At 42.9% G+C, this 19,431-nt stretch overlaps 1 protein-coding gene across 33 annotated transcripts in view; it reads right to left on the bottom strand.

The window, feature by feature from the left end:
* Nucleotides 1-19,431, bottom strand: part of ank2b (ankyrin 2b, neuronal) — a 1,120,520-nt gene that overhangs the window by 165,463 nt on the left and 935,626 nt on the right. For 16 of the 33 annotated variants that reach the window (XM_085962266.1, XM_085962253.1, XM_085962237.1 and 13 more), the window contains 3 exons: nt 15,839-15,886; nt 8,885-9,029; nt 1,375-1,425 (listed from right to left, as the gene is read on the bottom strand). In XM_085962266.1, coding sequence (XP_085818392.1) covers nt 1,375-1,425; nt 8,885-9,029; nt 15,839-15,886 — 244 coding nt within the window. The remainder of the gene's footprint in view (nt 1-1,374; nt 1,426-8,884; nt 9,030-15,838; nt 15,887-19,431) is intronic. The other 17 variants (XM_085962258.1, XM_085962262.1, XM_085962260.1 and 14 more) reach the window with 5 other exon arrangements.

The following is a 19,431-nucleotide window of genomic DNA, read 5'->3' as shown; positions in this document are numbered from 1 at the left end:
CTCCTCCTAAGGAAGCCTCCTGAAAAATAACAACCTTTTTATCCTACCAGGGCCTTTCTGGCTACTATCCTGCATGCCGCCAGGTTTCTCTGGTGGGTTTGACACTGTGTGGGGCTCCCCCCGAGTCTTTGTTAAAATCACATTGTGGAGCAGATGGCGTCCTCCTCTTTATAATATGCACTTGTACCTTGCTAAGAATTTTGAAGCTAGTATCCAAGATATCAGCTTACACCAGATTCAATAGTCAAATATATATCACAGGGCAGTTGTCAAAAATATATATAATAATCGAATAGCAATCAATAATTTGTACCATTATACAGAAATTATTTTTTGTTTCTCTTTTTGATGCATTTTTTTGTTGCTTCAACATTCAGGTTGAGATTCCCTGGGACATTTCCATGTTACATTTACCCTGAGTAACTCAAGTAGAAACGTGTTCTTAAAGGGTTAAGCGTATGCATTGCTCCTTCGAGTCTAAAGATAGCAAGTTCAGCGATGAAGATGTAAGGGAGAATTGAAGCTGTTCTCCCAGAGTTCTACAAGTCCTTAACGTGGCAGTTAAGTAAGTCAGCGCAACAAAACCTACGTGGATGGATTCAGTACATAGTCTATGTGACATGACAAAAGGCCATTAATGAATTCAAAAACCACAGTACAATCATTTTCATAGGATGTTATTAAAGCCTTCATAAAAAAATTAAAACATAAAATGCCAATATCTATACAATAACATTCATAATTTCTATTAATCACAATATAATGCTTTGTCTAGTCCTTAACAGGCAAGCAGTACATCAGAGACAGCAGTAATACTCAGCACAAACAGCAAAATAGGTGATCACGGCAAACAGTAAATAGATGTGACTGCTAGCAAAATCCCCCCCCAAAAAATCACATTTATAATTTTTACAACAAATACCTGAAAGAGGAAAACAAATTGTGTCTCTGCAGCAGGAATGTATTCCTAAAAATATACACCCAGCAACCCACTGGCAGAGGAAAAAAAATATAAAATAATAATCAAGCTTCGACTCCCCTCCCCTCTCCCACCCCCATTTAGTCAATCAGTGGTAGGTTCCAGCTGAATAATCCAGGCTGCTGAATCTCAGGCCAGCAGTCACAAGAAAAAAGAAGGCGTAATGGCAGCTGTTTCAGCATTATTACAGTCTCATAGACCCCGCCTGATGTGAGCAGCTTAGCAGTGAACATAGGAAAACACCAAAGGCAAGCGATGCAGCCATGAAAATAGCTCCTATGCACAAGGTGAATGCCTCAAACCCCAACCCCAAGCAGCATTACCATATCGTCAAAAGTGGATTGCAGACACAGCCACAGCACTGTGACATTACTCTTGTGTCAAGGACCACCTACCTGTTTACAGCACTGTGTGGAAGCATATGAAAAGGAGAGGGAAAACAGCAACTATGAAGGGAGAATGGCAGAACAATGGTAAAACAATGCACTTTCACACACTCACACACGCACAGATGCATACAGAACAACAATGTTAACAGACAGACAAAAAACTGCTAATTTAAAATCAAAGTCATGCTTATTTTCTACATTTACTTGAACAATTAGAAGGACTGGATTTTTTTTAACGATGCTCAAAGTATCATGCCAGAAAATAACATTTTTACCGATATTTTGATGCAATACGTACTCATTTAGAAAAGAAGAAACAACATTATGGGGAAAATTAATTAAAGACATGGTTAGCAACGGGAAACAGTGACATCCATTGCCTCATAATTTTACATGCAGCTTGATTCCTTGCCATATACCAAGCTGTACATCTCTAACAGTCAGATTTAGCTATGTGTTCATTATTCTATTCCCAACAAAAGTTTCAGCAATTAATTATTTTGAGTTTTGTTCAGTATTTTCTCCTCCTATGTTCTTTTTCATGTCTCCCTATTATAACACGCCTGGCTGAGAGGGCACGCAGGTGACCTCCTTCCAGTGCTTATCAATATCGCTGTGAAAAATGGCCCAGAATGGACAAGACTGACTTTCTCTTCAATTTTTCACATCTTCCTGTGAGAAACCTTTTGGCCTCCAGTTTGCACTTCTCCCCAACAATAGGCAAGGACCTGCATTTATATAATGGCCCGTCATTTGCGGTTGGGATGACGGTGAACTGGCAGCGTTTGCTGTCATTCCACCTTTGAAACTGACTGCAACTTCGGGATTTGGTGCATGAAGTTGCAGTCTCTGAAACAGGCTGCGCTGCACCGCCCACCCCCCGGCCCACAAAGCCGGCAATCTGTGTAATCAGCCAGATCATGGAAACTGACAAAAACATCGGCTCTTTCGCAGTAATTAGGCTGTTAAATTCCCCACTAAAAGTTAGACCCAAAGGGGTTAGGTGTAACTGGGATTCTGACAGCGTTATTACTGCTAAACAAATGTTAAGGGCCTGGAAAACTAATTTTAATTTTATGCAGTGTGAAATTTGTCCATTTTAAATAATAACAGTTTAATAAACTGTCTAAGAAACTTTTCAAAAAACATATTTTAATATTATTTTAAAAGTTTGGCCACCTTTATTTCAGGTTTGGTGTTTGAGAGGTAAATATTGGCCAGGACACCGAGAAAACTCCCCTACTCTTCTTCGAATCTGTCATAGCCACTTGAGTAGGCAAATTGGGCCTCCTCCAAAAGACAGTACCTCCAATAATGCAGTACTTTCTCAGTACTGCACTGAAGTGTCAGACTAGCTTACGTGCTCAAGTTCTGGAGTGGGGCTTAAACATACAAACCACAGCCAATATCCATAATTAATTCTGTGGGAAATCAAGGTCTTTCACTTGTATGCTAGCCACTCCATGGCACAGTGCACTGAAGCCAGTGCACCATCCAGAATTAACATTGTTCGCAATTGAATTCACAGCCATTTACATGCATTTTGAGTAGTACAGACAGCACCTGAAGTTTGCACCGGAACAACCTGAAGCTCTAACCAAATTCACTATACTCTAATTTTCAATATCTATCCATTCAAGGATCTACCGCTTTAAGTATATGAAGTGGGATGAAACTCATTACTGAGTTATATCACCTTATACAACGGATCTTTTGATATTTCAGCTGAGATGTTATACAAATGGGTGATATGGAAAATACTGGAACTAATTCTCTGCCTATTCATTCTGTATTCAGATGGAGCCAAACTAAAGCATACACTGGCACTCATCCGTGGCTCCTTGATCCTGCCGCCAGGATAAGAGAGCTGTATGACACACGTGGCAGCGCCAGTTCATAGATGCCACTCTCCTGGAATCCAAACTAAATAACTGCGCGAGTAAATGCAAATTTGTAAATACTGTGTGGAGTACTGTGTGACACAGCAAAGGCTACAAGTTCTGACAACATACCGGCTGTAGTGCTGAAGACCTGTGCTCACAGAACTAGCCAAGTTGTTCCAGTACAGCTACAACACTGGCATCTACCCGACAATGTGGGAAATTGTTCAGATATGTCCTGTCCACAAAAAGCAAGGCAAATCCAATCCGGCCAATTACAGACCTATCAGTCTACTCACAATAATTAGCAAAGTGATGGAAGGTGTCGACCCTGCAAAGTCCTCCTTACCGACATCTGGGGGCTTGTGCCAAAATTGGGAGAGCTGTCCCACAGACTAGTCAAGCAACAGCCTGACATAGTCATAATTACCGAATCATACCTTACAACCAATGTCCCAGACACCACCATCACCATCCCTGGGTATGTCCTGTCCCACCGGCAGGACAGACCCACCAGAGGTGGTGGCACCGTGGTATACAGTCGGGAGGGAGTAGCCCTGGGAGTCCTCAGCATTGACTCAGGACCCCATGAGGTCTCATGGCATCAAGTCAAACATGGGCAAGGAAACCTCCTGCTGATTACCACCTACCGCCCTCCCTCAACTGATGAATCAGTACTCCTTCATGTTGAACACCAATTGGAAGAAGCACTGAGAGTAGCAAGGGCACAAAATGTCCTCTGGGTGGGGGACTTCAATGTCCATCACCAAGAGTGGCTCGGTAGCAACACAACTGACCGAGCTGGCCGAGTCCTAAAGGACATAGCTGCCAGACTGGGTCTGCGACAGGTGGTGAGGGAACCAACAAGAGGGAAAAACCTACTTGATCTCGTCCTCACCAATCTACCTGTTGCAGATGCATCTGTCCATGACAGCATTGGTGGAAGTGACCACTGCACAGTCCTTGTGGAGACGAAGTCCCGTCTTCATGTTGAGGATACCCTCCACCGTGTTGTGTGGCACTACCACCGTGCTAAATGGGACAGATTGCGAACAGATCTGGCAACTCAAAACTGGGCATCCATGAGGCGCTGTGGGCCATCAGCAGCAGCAGAATTGTATTCAACCACAATCTGTAACCTCATGGCCCGGCATATTCCTCACTCTACCATTACCATCAAGCCGGGAGATCAACCCTGGTTTAATGAAGAGTGCAGGGGAGCATGCCGGGAACAGCACCAGGCATACCGAAAAATGAGGTGTCAACCTGGTGAGGCTACAACACAGGACTACTTGCATGCCAAACAACAGAAGCAACATGCGATAGACAGAGCTAAGCGATCTCACAACCATCGGATCAAATCAAAGCTCTGCAGTCCTGCCACATCCAGTCGTGAGTGGTGGTGGACAATTAAACAGTTAACAGGAGGAGGAGGCTCCAAAAATATCCCCATCCTCAATGATGATGGAGCCCAGCACGTGAGTGCAAAAGACAAGGCTGAAGCATTTGCAACTATCTTCAGCCAGAAGTGCCGAGTGAACGATCCATCTCGGCCTCCTCCTGAGGTCCCCAGCATCACAGATGCCAGTCTTCAGCCCATTCAATTCACTCCATGTGATGTCAAGAAATGGCTGAAGACACTGGATACTGCAAAGGCTATGGGCCCTGACAACATTCCGGCAATAGTACTGGAGACTTGTGCTCCAGAACTAGCTGCGCCCCTAGCCAAGCTGTTCCAGTACAGCTACAACACTGGCATCTACCCGGCAATGTGGAAAATTGCCCAAGCATGTCCTGTCTACAAAAAGCAGGACAAATCCGACCCGGCCAATTACCGTCCCATCAGTCTACTCTCAATCATCAGCAAAGTGATGGAAGGTGTCGTCGACAGTGCTATCAAGCGGCACTTACTCAGCAATAACCTGCTAACTGACACCCAGTTTGGGTTCCGCCAGGGCCACTCAGCTCCTGACCTCATTACAGCCTTGGTCCAAACATGGACAAAAGAGCTGAACTCAAGAGGTGAGGTGAGAGTGACTGCCCTTGACATCAAGGCAGTATTTGATCGAGTGTGGCATCAAGGAGCCCTAGCAAAACTGAAGTCAATGGGAATCAAGGGGAAAACTCTCTATTGGTTGGAATCATACCTAGCACAAAGGAAGTTGGCTGTGGTTGTTGGAGGTCATTCATCTCAATCACATGACATCACTGCAGGAGTTCCTCAGGGCAGTGTCCTAGGCCCAACCATCTTCAGCTGTTTCATCAATGACCTTCCCTCCATCATAAGGTCAGAAGTGGGGATGTTCGCTGATGATTGCACACTGTTTAGCACCATTCGAGACTCGTCAGATACTGACGCAGTCCGTGTCCATATGCAGCAAGACCTGGACAACATTCAGACTTGGGCTGACAAGTGGCAAGTAACATTTGCACCACTCAAGTGCCAGGCAATGACCATCTCCAACAAGCGAGACTCTAACCATCTCCCCTTGACATTCAATAGCATTACCATCGCTGAATCCCCCACTATCAACATCCTGGGGGTTACCATTGATCAGAAACTGAACTGGACCAGCCATATAAATACTGTGGCTACAAGAGCAGGCCAGAGGCTGGGAATTCTGCGGCGAGTGTCTCACTTCCTGACTCCCCAAAGCCTTTCCACCATCTACAAGGTACAAGTCAGGAGTGTGATGGAATACTCTCCACTTGCCTGGATGAGTGCAGCTCCAACAACACTCGAGAAGCTCGACACCATTCAGGATAAAGCAGCCCGCTTGATTGGCACTCCATCCACCACCTTCAACATTCACTCCCTCCACCACCGGCGCACTGTGGCTGCAGTGTGTACCATCTACAAGATGCACTGCAGCAACTCGCCAAAGCTCCTTCAACAGCACCTTCCAAACCCGCGACCGCTACCACTTAGAAGGACAAGGGCAGCAGACGCATGGGAACATCACCACCTACAAGTTCCCCTCCAAGCCACACACCATCCTGACTTGGACCTGTATCGCCGTTCCTTCACTTTCGCTGGGCCAAAATCCTGGAACTCCCTTCCTAACAGCATTGTGGGTGTACCTACACCATATGGACTGCAGCGGTTCAAGAAGGCGGCTCACCACCATCTTCTCAAGGGCAATTAGGGATGGGCACTAAATGCAGGCCTAGCCAGCCAGCGACGCCCACATCCCATCAATGAATTTTAAAAAAACAGTGCTGTCAAGTGGCACTTACTCAGCAATACCCTGCTCACTGATGTCCAGTTTGGGTTCCACCAAGACAATTGGCTCCGGACCCCATTACAGCCTTGGCCCAAATATGGACAAAAGAGCTGAATTCCAGAGATGAGGTGAGAGTGACTGCCCTTGACATCAAGACAGCATTGAACCAAGTGTGGCACAAAGGAGCTCTAGTAAAACTGAAGTCAATGGGGATCAGGGGGAAAACTCTCCAATAGCTGGAGTCATACCTAGCACAAAGGAAGATGGTTATGGTTGTCTTACATGCTTGAATATTTGTCAGGTACAAGTGTCTTCTGGCCAACTGGGTTCCACTATGTAAAGTGGAGCCCTGATTGCAGAGAAGGGCAGAAGCTTCCCCCATTGAGCTGCATAACAACAGTCACTGAATCTAACGGCAGATCTGTAAACCCTCATTTTATTCATCTTAGGGTGCAGCTGATGAAGGAAGAACTAGTTGTCTGGATAGCTGAAATAACAACAGAAAATGCTGGAAATACTCAGCAGGCCAGGCAGCATCCGTGGAGAGAGAAACAGAGTTAACGTTTCAGGTCTGGGACCCTTCATCAGAACTGTCTGAGGCTGAACCAGACAGTTCGATACCTTGGTGTTATAGTTAACCCCGAGATGATCTGCCAACCACATATTCGCGTCAACACTAAGACCACCTATTTCCACCCCTGTAACATCGCTCGACTCCGCCCTTGCCTCAACTCATCTGCTGCTGAAACCCTTATCCATGCCTTTGTTACCTCTAGACTTGACTATTCCAATGCATTGCTGGCTGGCCTCCCATGTTCTACCATCCGTAAACTTGAGTTAATCCAAAACTATGCTGCCCATGTCCTAACTTGCACCGAGTCCCGTTCACCTATCACCCCTATGCTTGCTGACTTACATTGGCTCCCGGGTTAAGCAACACCTCGATTTTAGAATTCTCATTCTTGTTTTCAAATCCCTCCATGGCCTCGCTCCTCCCTATCTCTGTAATCTCTTCCAGCTCTACAACCCTCAGGTATCAGCGCTCCTCCAATTCTGGCCTCTTGAGCATCCCCGATTTTAATCGCTCCACCATTGGCAGCCGTGCCTTCAGCTGCATCAGCCTAAGCTCTAGAATTCCCTCCCTAAATCGCTCCTCCTTGAAGATGCTCCTTAAAACCTATTTCTTTGACCAAGCTTTTGAATTGTCCTGTGCTAATGTTTCATTATCTGGCTCAGTGTCAAATTTTGTTTGATAACGCTCCTGTGAAGCGCCTTGGGACGTCTTACTATGTTAAAGGCGCTATATAAATGCAATTTGGTGTTGTATTGATCAGGGGTATGAACACTGGCTGATTTTTCCTTTCCCTACCTCAAGTGTACTGAGATCAATTGCAACACCACAACTATCACCCCAGCTGAGATCGGCCAACACAACACAGACTGGAAATCAAATCCTAGTTCTTTTTGGCTATGTGGCTGAGTACCCCACCATCCAGAGCACTTTCCGATTAAGCCATTGGGGAAGGAAGCGTCGTAAGCTTGTTTCTCTGTAAAGATTGCTGAGGTGATCAGTAAACAAAAATTAGATGTGGGCTACACTGGGGTTTCATTTGTTTTAAATAAAAATTAAGTAAAATGCTGAGGCAAGGATTATAATGAGGTGGGGAAACTTTTAATGAACTCATGGTAGGTTTGATATTACGGCTTATTAGCCTCAATTAGAGATATAATAACATCAAAACAGAATAACATGGACATCATATTAGTGAACCTTCCAGATATCACAAAAAAAATCAACAGTTAGCATGAGAACAAATTAAAAACATATCTTAGAGTTCATTACTGCTACCGGATTAGGGGGCCGTCCTGAGATGCAGCTATGCACTGTTTGGACAGCCTGGCTACTTCTGAAACTTTGCATGGAATCTTTCAAAACTTATGAGAGAACAGAGGCTCTGGCCCACACACAACTAACTATTACAACAGCAAAAGACTGCAGATGCTGGAAATCTGAAATAACAACAGAAAGCGCTGGAAACACTCAGCAGGTCAGGCAGCATTGAGGAGAGAGAAACAGAGTTAACGTTTCGGGTCAAACCCTTTGTCAGAACATGAACTATTAATTGACGAAAGGTCATCGACCTGCAAGGATAACTCGGTTTCTCTCTCCACAGATGCTGCTTGACCTGCTGAGTATTTCCAGCATTTTCTGTTTTTATTTCAGATTTCCAGCATCCGCAGTGTTTTGCTTTTGTATGAACTATTAACTTCCTGGGGAGTAAAGCACCTTGCACTCCACACATAATGGTTTGAGACTGGAATTTCTCTTAGCCAATGAGAATACTGTATTTTAAATATCAATCCGTTATAGCAGCTTTTTGATCAAGCTTGCAAAAACAAACATAAAGCTACCTGTCTGAGCGCTCTCCAAGGCGTCCTATTCCTCTGTACATCATATTGTCCAGGTATCGACTGCTGGGTAGAGAGTCATCTCCAAGCTCTTTCAGGTCCTCTGGTCTAAGGTACTCGCCTCCATCACCTGTCATTGTATCATCTCCTTGGGACCAAGAGATAGTTGATCAGTGAGGAGATGCGTTGAAGTTGCTGTGTGATCCCAGAATAAAAACACACAAGCTGGAAACTAATCACTCACAGTCCAGCAGCTTTGGAGCAGCAATTGCTTGTTACTAAAGGCTTAAGGAAAATGTACAAAGAGAACCGAGTGGCTGCAATACACTACAACAGAACAGTGCACAGCAACTGCAAGAACTTGGTAGAGTTTCCGTTATTATCAAATAATAGGCTGAAATAAACAAGTTGATGGCTCGTGCGGTGAATACTGATTCGCTGGATTCCATGAAGTGAAAGCGGGACCCATTGGCCCGGAATTTGCAGTGGGTAATGATCGCGAACTGTCAGTGTTTGCCGTCATTACCCCTCTGAAACAGACCGCAACTTCGGGATTTAGCACATGCGCATCTAAACGCAAAAATCCTGAAGTTGTGGTCAGTCATTCACTGCTCCGACACAGACTGCATTTTGGACCCCCCCCCCCCATCCCGATAGTCAGCAATCCGTGAAATCAGTGGAACTGACGAAAACTTGAGCTTTTCCGTACTAATATCACTGCTAAATACCCCATTAAATGTTAAGCCTTGTTGGAATATATATATATATTTTTTGTAAAGCTTGATTATTTTTTCAGCTTCTACCTTAACCCCATGTGTATGTCCCAATCTTTTTTTTGCTCTCTAACATTTTTAAAAAGTGCAGATAATCAGTGCTATTCATTTCCAGGTTTGGCGTCTCTGAGAATTCTTCAATGTGATTGGCTGCTTAGACAGCTTGATGGTTTCACTGCTGCACTAGGCTCAGAATCCCCTATTGACGGCGCTACAATCAATTACATGTCGAGAAACCTAAAGTTTTCGCCACAGAAATTGCAAGATCTCTGTGGCAGCTTTCTTTGAGGTCAGCAGCGATCACCGCCACACCACCGCTGACCACAAATTATGGGCCATTCTCTGTCTGGGGCAGAGTTCACCTTGTACAAGAGGTAGTTACTTTGTAACATTAATTAGGGCCAAGGTGGTCTCCTGGATTAGTTTTGATTGTCTAAGGAGGTCGGAGATTTACCAGATTTATTCGCTCTAATTGGCCTGAGCTTTTATCTAGTTTTTCGCCTCTCCCGGGGGGTTACACGGCTCTCGGTGAGTGGACAGTATACATATTCCGTTGCATAGAGCATCACAACTCTATAGAAGAGGCTGGATGGACCAGCAGCTCTTTTCCTGATTTGCACTCCCTCCACCACCGAAGCACTGTGGCTGCAGTGTGTACCATCTATAAGATGCACTGCAGCAACTCGCCAAGGCTTCTTCGACAGCACCTCCTAAACTCGCGACCTCTACCACCTAAAAGGACAAGGGCAGCAGGCTTATGGAAAGACCACCGCCTCCAAGTTCCCTTCCAAGTCACACACCATCCTGACTTGAAAATATATCGCTGTTCCTTCATCGTCGCTGGGTCAAATTTCTGGCACTCCTTACATAACAGCACTATAGGAGTACCTTCAACACACGGTCTGTTCAAGGAGGTGACTCACCGCCACCTTCTCGAGGACAATTAGGGATGGGGAATAAATGCTGGCCTTGTCAGTGACGCCTACATCCCATGAATGAAGAAAAAAAAATCCACACTGATGCAATGTTGCAATGCAAACAATGATGTGCAATTTAGTAGCTGTGGTCTACTTAGTGAAGTACTACCAAAAAAAATCATACTTATATTACCATACATAATGTTTGTATCTTTTTATTTCGGTCAATTTTCTCCCACAGCGTCCCCATTTCCTGGAAGTGTTGACTCCCTGCTAGGGTACAGTTCCACAGGTCCCCCCATGCACCTCGCACTGGTGACCATTCTTCAGGTGACAGTGATTGTTTGCAAGCTACTTGACTGTCCCACAGCCAACTCTGATCCATTCCTCATCTGACATCAACACACTGGCGCTTCCATCAGCAATAGTTGGGGAGTGATCTGAATTGGGAACTCTGGCCAATTTTCCCCTCCATAACCCAAAGGCAATTTGTCCTGGCTGAGATCAGCTAACTCAGCACAGACTGCAGATTAAACCTGGGCCTTCCTGGTGGGTATGGCTCCGTTACTCGCTGCATACCATTGAGAAACAATCAATAATTTTGAATCAAATTACAATTGTATATAGTAAAAAGAACTGGAATGACCGATGGACTTCTTAATGTAACAGTTTGTCACACATGTGAAAGTATCTCTGGAATCTCTTTAATATCAGCTCTGGAAAAATTTACAAACCCTCAAGTACCACAGGGAACATGTTGCAATTTAAGATATGTGAACCCAGTGCTGGCAACATTGTGTAGAGTAATTGAAAGTCTGGCTCTATTTTAACACTAAACTTGTGTAAATTACTGAACTATGTATACATTTAGTTCATTAAGTGATGCATGGTGAGAACCTAAGACTGATGAGTCTAGAGGAGCAAAAAGGCAATAAATACTGAAAGTAGGGAATTAATAAAACTAACAAAGATTCTAATCATAATTTTGAGAACTACAGATGACTGGGGGTGTGTTATAAGCTTGTCAGTGACTAAGGTTTGAAGTGATTTCATGTATTGTGCAGGACTAGCTTTGAACCAAGACTGTGTTACAATCCCAGCCATCTTTTAGAAGCAGATGGTGGGGTACGTTTTTGTCTTCACCGCACGGTTGGTAATCAATGGAATGAAAATTGGACAGGTTCTATATTGAGTGCGTGATCCACACTGCCAGATTATTGTCCATACAGTGAAGATGAAAATTTACTGCTATATCTTTAGTTGTTACTTTTACCCAAACCTTCCTGTTCAACTGTTAGTATTGCAGTTTATACCTTCTGCTATGGCTGCCATTTTTTAGTTATCGTGGTCGCTAAATTCTGCCTTGCAACATGAAGTGAAATGTTTTTTATTTGTATTTTTACCAAAGGATTACAATTCTAGACCAAGGTTTTGCTGGAAATATTTGGAAGAAATTGTTTTACTAAAAAGTTATACACTTTGCAAGGTAACTATACTTCTATATATATTATATACAGAAGATGTGGATTCTGATGTGATAATATGCTTAAACAATTCATGGACCCAAGAGGACATAACACCTTTCTCATTTATGTGTTACGTTACACTGTCAGGTCCACTCTCTTTTAATGTGTTATCACATTAGGGTCCAAGTGTTGTTGTATTTGTACAAAGGGAAAGTTGATTATGTGCTTTTACGGTTTATAAACATTTGCTTAAATAAAAAGAGTTAAAGAAGAAAGGGGCTTTTTCTGTTCATGGCTGTTGTTTTGCAAGATTTGCATGGAGAAGATTGAAAGCAGCAGTGTGACACCTTGTGGTATATCTTGTACTAGTCCAAAAAATGGTAGACCTTGTGGTATATCTTGTACGAGTCCAAAAAATGGTAGATTTTCATCTTCAATTCCTGGGCAGGAATCTGGCAGGATGGATTGCACGCCTTTTATCGAACTCACATGATTTCCATTCCCTTGAATTAATTGGAAAGAAAATCAGTCCGGTTGTATAAAGGGCGTGCAATCTGCCTCGCAAGGTTACCGGCCAAGAGTTGAAGATGAAAATCTACCCCATATTCTCTAAATGTGCTATCACATTGCTCCTACCCCCATTGTATAAATAGAGAACAATAACTACTCGGGAGCAATTACAGTACAGTAATCTAATTGAGAGATTCAGTCCATGTCACAAACTGCGAGAAGCTCAAGTAGTTTATAACTATCTTCAGAAATCAGAGATTGCCTTGAAACCATGCACAGCACAACCTTTACTATAAGATTTATTGGCTAGTTTTTATTCACTTTCAGCAGCAAATCTCATTGGGCTCTTTGCATGCAGTCTAACTCTTAACTTGAGTGCCTCTAGTCGACAAGCGTGAACTTTGCTCTCTGTTTAGTCTTATTACATGCACTGATAAGTTTATCAATTAAAAATTTTGGTCAAGAAAATATTTAGCAGGTGAAATGTCAATCAGCTGATCTTGAATTGATGCCAAGTTATATTTGATGCTTTTTGCACTAAAGGATTAATCATTGATACATCTTTACTGCCAGTTTATCAAGTAATAACCTGCAGTTGATCAACATGTTTTCTATATATTTTAATACATTTTGACCAAGTATATTTGAGATTACAAAAATCTCTTAAAAGTTTTTTGCTTGGTGAAGGGGAGAACCCTCCCTCAATGGACAAATCATGAGGGCTAAAAAGTAACTTACATAGTTTTGGTTTGATTGTTCAGAAACTAAATATGTGCAACAGAGTCAACTTTACGCCATATTACCAAGCTGCTTTTAAGTTACTCAGCACACTGACTTATACTGTTTGCTTACTGTATCATGCATGCATTACTCTTTTTCATTATACAACATTACATTATCCCTTCAAAACTATTTGTGCAGATTTTTATCTTGTGTATTTATTCAAGCCACAAAATATGTCATTTAGTTTCCTGGGGGCGGGGGGGGGGTAAAGAACGGCTCCTGTTGCTATGAGTTACAAAGTCGTAAACACATTCCTTTTATACATGTTTACAATGTTGCAACACATACTAATCAGACCAATTATCCATCCCCAAGAAGAGGAACTGTTCTGAAGTACGTTCTCTTGATTTTGTTTATCAAAATTATTTCTGTAACTTTACATACAAGTACATTGAACTGAGAAGAAAATATATCCGTGTAGTGCTGTAAAAAATAAAATAGAAGGAATACTTTGACAAAATCCAGGATACATGACTGGGGAAACATCCCCCTTCCTTTCAACTCTTTTACCTGTGGAAGTGCTGTATTACCAGAAGGTGTTTATGTTCTTTGTTAAACTAAAACATTTATTTGTTATACAGTTGTGCTGTTTGGATAACTTTCATCAGGTAGAATTTTACTGGCACCAATTATCCCCTTTGAAGTCATAATGGTATTTGAAATCACATCAGCTCAATCCACATTCAATATATTTGAAATTTAATTTGATTTTTCAGCATCATTTGCTGTTTATTGCTCTGGTCCAGATGGAAAACATTCAGCCACCTGCTAGAAAAACACTGTGGCCAATGTGCCCTTGACATGTATTCTGTATATACTGTAGATTCCAATGATGCACAGATGTTAATTAAAAAGCAGGTTTTTCATTTGGCAATGTATTGTATTTAACGAGATTATTATCCGATTAATTATCTGATTAATTCCCACTCAGATATTTCATTACTATTTATTTTACAATTACAGACTCAACAATTTAATGGGAGCCAACATATGTATATAATAATCATATATCAACATGCTCTGTGTATGCAGCCAGCTGTAAAGAAATGCAACAGTGTCAATACTGACCACAGGCAAGTGTTGACTGAGCAGTATATTCTTATAATGAACCTCTAAAATTTATAAAACTAATCAAAAACAAAAAGACAGGATATAAAATGCAAACATGTAACACCTCACTGCTGTGAATGAATCCAACAACTAGCCTCTGCTCACTGACACCTCATGGAGGCAAAGCTGAGATTGGTGACGTACTGGGCTGAAATTTAATGGGGAAGGCGGTTTGGGAACAGGGGGGCTCCGAGGCAATCAGGAAACCGGGAGAACGGGTTTCCTGCAGGCCCTGCCGAATTTGCATGGGAAGCCTCTGTTTCCACCCGCAGCTAGCCAGATTGAGAGGCTGGCTGGCTCCAGGTGGGTAGGCCTGCGGCACTGGGCCACACAGAGGAGGGAGGGAGTGATCGCGTGGGGGTCGGGGAGCGGCCAGAGGAGTGGAGGGGGGGATCCTGAGGATCGGGGGCCGGGCAGCGGCCAGAGAAGCGGGGCGTGGGGGGAAATTACAACAGGATCGGGGACCAGGAGGAGCATGGGGGAGGGGGGTGTATTGGAGATCACAGGCTGGGGTGGGATGGGGGGGAAAGAGAGGGGATGGTGTCCAGATCGTGAGCCGGGAGGAGCACGGGGAGGGCCAGAGGAGCAAGGGCGGGGGGCAGGGAGGGGGCTGTCAGCAAAGAACGGCGGCCGGAGGAGTGGGGGGTTGGGGATCAGAGGCCTGGGGGGGAAATCGGAGGCCTCGTGTGGGATCTCTGATGGCAGGGTATAGGTTAGGTAGGAACCCTGGATCCAGGAGGTTAGTGTAAAGGCAGGTTAAAGCAGAGGCTTCCAGCCTTATTATAACATTTAAATATATGACCCGCCTCCTGGCAGAGGATTGGCTGCCTGCCCCTCATCCCACCTCCATTAAAACTGGAAGTGGGCCGGTTCAGGTCGGGATTCAGATTTTTAACAATTTAACTTCCCACACGCCCCCAGCCCACCCATTTTTTTAGGTTAAAATTTCCCCACTGCGTGGAGACATTCTATACTGTGTGTATAACAGGTGGCTGATGCACTGCCGCCCATTTCCCACCACTGCTGAAAGTTAAAATCAGCCCTTATACGTGGCATCAGTGAAACACAGTTCAGGGATTTAAATTTATTATCTGTGGCACAGATTAAAGTATTCTATTACTATTCACTGACACTTATGATGCTTATTACAAGAAACCTGCATCTCTGAGCTGATCATTAGTTTGCAGGTACTGTATTATCAAATGTCTCAGTCAATCACTATTAGGCCATCAGAACACCTTAATCTAACTAAAGAGAGTAAATTGAAGTAGATTGCACTGACAGCGGTGGTAAAGCACAGCATAACTAATGTAACTATTGCTCAAACTATCAATAGACTCCAGATCTAAGAAAGCTTTGAAGGGAACAAATCAAGCAACAACAAAAAACGCAACATACTGTACAGGTGAATTAATTTCGGAGAAGATTGTGAATAAAAGTGTTCTCCTGTAATTGTTAGGTAAAAGAAAAAAAAGAAAGGAGAAGATTTAATCATACAGAACCAAACAAAATCAATTCTTGCAATACGAGCAGTACTTTAAAATGTACTAAAAACATAAAAAGTCAAATTGGTGAAATTGCAATTAGTCTGGACATTTACAACAATAACAGCAACAACAATTTGCATTTATGTGGTACTTTTAACATACAAAAAATGTCCCAAGGAGTTTAAATGTGGGCTACTGCAAATGATTTTGCTTTGGTATCCACGAGATAAAACTATTTCCCAATGGTACTACACTAATACAAATGACTTACTGGAAATTGGACATTGAGGGGAGGGAAGCAGAATTACTGATCTGCCACTAATAAGAACATAAGAAATAGGAGCAGGAGTAGGCCATTTGGCCCTTCGAGCCAGCTCCGCCATTCAACAAGATCATGGCTGATCTTCGACCTCAACTCCACCTTCCCGCACTATCCCCATATCCCTTAATTCCCTTAGTTCCCAAAAAATTATCGACCTCTGTCTTGAGCATTCACAGCTCTCTGGGGTAGAGAATTCCAAAGATTCACAACCCCTTGAGTGAAGAAATGTTTCCTTATCTCAGTCCTAAATGGCCGATCCCTTATTCTGAGACTGTGACCCTGTGTTCCAGATTCCCCAGCCAGGGGAAACATTTTCTCAGCATTAACCCTGTCAAGCTCCTTAAGAATTTTATATGTTTCAATGAGGTCACCTCTCATTCTTCCAAACTCTAGGGAATATAGGCCTAGTCTACTCAATCTCTCCTCATAGGGCAATCCCCTCATCCCAGGAAAGAGTCTAGTGAATCTTCGTTGCACTCCCTCTAAGGCAAGTATGTCTTTCCTTAGGTAAGGAGACCAGAACTGTACACAGTATTCCAGGTGTGGCCTCACCGATGCCCTGTATAATTGTATATGATGTTAAAAGTTTTGTAATATTTTAATGAGGAACAAACAGAAGTAGCCATTATCACCTTCGTGCCATTTTAAGCAGCCTCAGCTTACATGAAATCACAACTGGATGCTTTGATGAGGGGACTTTAGATTCTTTCTCGAAGGTTGAGCTAGGAAGGACCAAATGGGCCTCCTCATCTGTACCTGGCACCTCCTCTGAAACTGGTTAGAAATCTAGCTGTGTACTTTTATAGCAATGAAGGGGAAAGAACTTTAAATAAAATGATTTGGATTTTTTGCATTCCACATGCATTTCACTGCTAGGACAGACTTTCTCCCCCCACCCCCAAGTGTATCCTTTTTATCTACTGTTATTACTGGTGAAATATTTAAACTAAGGGCTTAACACTGGGTTTGAAAACTACCTGCTGTTACCTAAACAAAATGATTTACTGCTCATACTACCTGGGTGCATGAACTGTGCTTGGGACAGTTGTGCAGTATTTTTGATTTCTTGTGTAATGCTGATGCATTTTGTCTTGGAGGACATCCAGGTGCTATGTTGTGGTATCTGGGGACACTTTCTACTCTGAAAAGAATTATGATGTGACCATTAGCAGCGGAAGCTAACCCAGCTTACTTGCCACTCTTGATGGCAATTTCTCCCTGCTGCTGGCTTTAACAGCTGCAGTTGTGACCTTAATTGCATTTACATCAAATTTGCATGTCGCCTTGTTGCCACTCTGAACTTGAATCTAAGATAGGCTCTTCCCTGCTCCACTTTGTGTGAGTACCAAGTCTATATGAGAATCTAGTCCATTCTTTCTTTTCAGCTTTAGAAAATGAAGTTTCACTATCAGGATCATTTTAGAATTGAAACAGTCACAAAGACATCATTAAATGTATCATTTTTATTTTATTTTAATTAATGTTTTGTGGAGGAAGGGGATTTAGCACTTTTCTGTAAACAGGGAAGGTTGATAACCTCATTGCAGAAAACAGTTTGCCAGAGTTGATTCTGACACTGAGATGGTGTTAAATTATCAGTAGAGAGACAGCCATTAAGCCACTGCGCTGTGTGAACTTATCACTTTGTGTGCATTGATTCAGCCTCTTAACAGTGGCACACTGAACCTCAGCCATTTCTCCTCCTGTCATCAACACATTTAAGCATAAATATTCAAAATATGATCAGAATTAGAAAGAAATGCCAAAATTAATCATAATTTTTGTAACTGTTGAAATTTTAAAAGAGGTACCAATGGTTAACAGTTCTAATAATTGTATAACACTATAAATACAATGAACTAAAAGGTTAGAAAAAAGAGGATGAGATTATGGAACTAAGACACTTCAAGGTAATATTAGACGCACAATACGATGACAACATTATATTGGCTCAGAATTTGCTGTCAAAATAACAGTGAGGCTAACAGCGCTCGCCTTTATTTATGTGCAAATGCTACAGCAACTTCAGGCGAGGACAGATGTGTGGTTAAACCCGGAAATCCAGAAGTTGCTGTCCAAGATGCGCCGTTAGCTTCATGAAAAAGGCATCTCGCTGTCTGCCTCACCATTGAAATGTATTGAATGGCGTGAAGTTGCTGTATTTGCACGGTAGATACGAACTAAACTCACCACTGAAGTTTTGTCCATTTCAGTCAAAGTACCCTTTTAACGACGTGATAAGTGTTAATTACTGCTAATCAACCTCTCTGGCACTGAAAAATAACTATTAAAAGTGTGGAGTCTCATTCCTTCAGATTTTAATTGTTGGAGATTTAAAAAAAAATTACATTAAAATTTTCTTTTTCAACTTTTTGTTTCTTTTTTTCTCTCTTAATCCAATCTTTCTTTCCCTCTCTTTATTTCTCTTTCTGCACCTGATTTGATATTAAATTCACCCACTCTAACTTATATTTCCTTCTCAGTCCTTGCGCTGTTAATTTCACAATCCTTCAATCTGATTGGTTAAGGAGATACACAGCTGTTTTCCCTGTTCACTCAGGTCCCAGTTTCCCTTGCTGTGACATTATCAGCTCACACATTCAACAACTTGCCATGCAAAAATTTTAAAAACGTGAGCAGGCAAGGGAGGACAAGTCTAACTAACGGCAGAGGGTCTTAGATGCCCTGCACAGCGAATTATGTCTCGATATAATAATGGTACCCAGCTACATTAGCAACCAGAAGCCCCATCTAATCAGGACATTGAAAGCATACCATTTAATCATAATACACCCTAAAATAATTACAGCTTTAGGTTTACAAACATTCAATGGCCCAGAAATTCCGTTCGCAGGCCTCCCGCGGGCGGAGGGCTGCGATCTGGAAAAATCTGCGCCTGGACCGGAGGGCTCCCGGGAGGCGCAGAGTTCCATTGCTGGGCCTCTCCAAACTGCCGGTGTGCAGGGCCCACGTATCCCAGAGGCGCAGGCGGTTCGCAGCATCCCTGGGATCACATGGACCATGGGGAGCCAATCAGAGAAGGGAATCTCCCTTCATTAAATGCACAAACTGCCACTTTATTTCTCTCCAGCTAGAAATGGGTTAAACTCAAATTAAAAATGCCAGCTTTGACAAAGATGTTGTTGATAAAAGGCTGCCCCATTCAACATGTAAGCTTGTAT

The sequence above is a fragment of the Somniosus microcephalus genome, chromosome 2, assembly GCF_052327205.1.
Source record: "Somniosus microcephalus isolate GS21.2 chromosome 2, FLI_Smic_1.0, whole genome shotgun sequence".
NCBI lineage: Eukaryota > Metazoa > Chordata > Chondrichthyes > Squaliformes > Somniosidae > Somniosus > Somniosus microcephalus.
The sequence above is the reverse complement of the archived record's forward strand: the minus strand, read 5'-3'. Positions and strand labels throughout refer to the sequence as shown.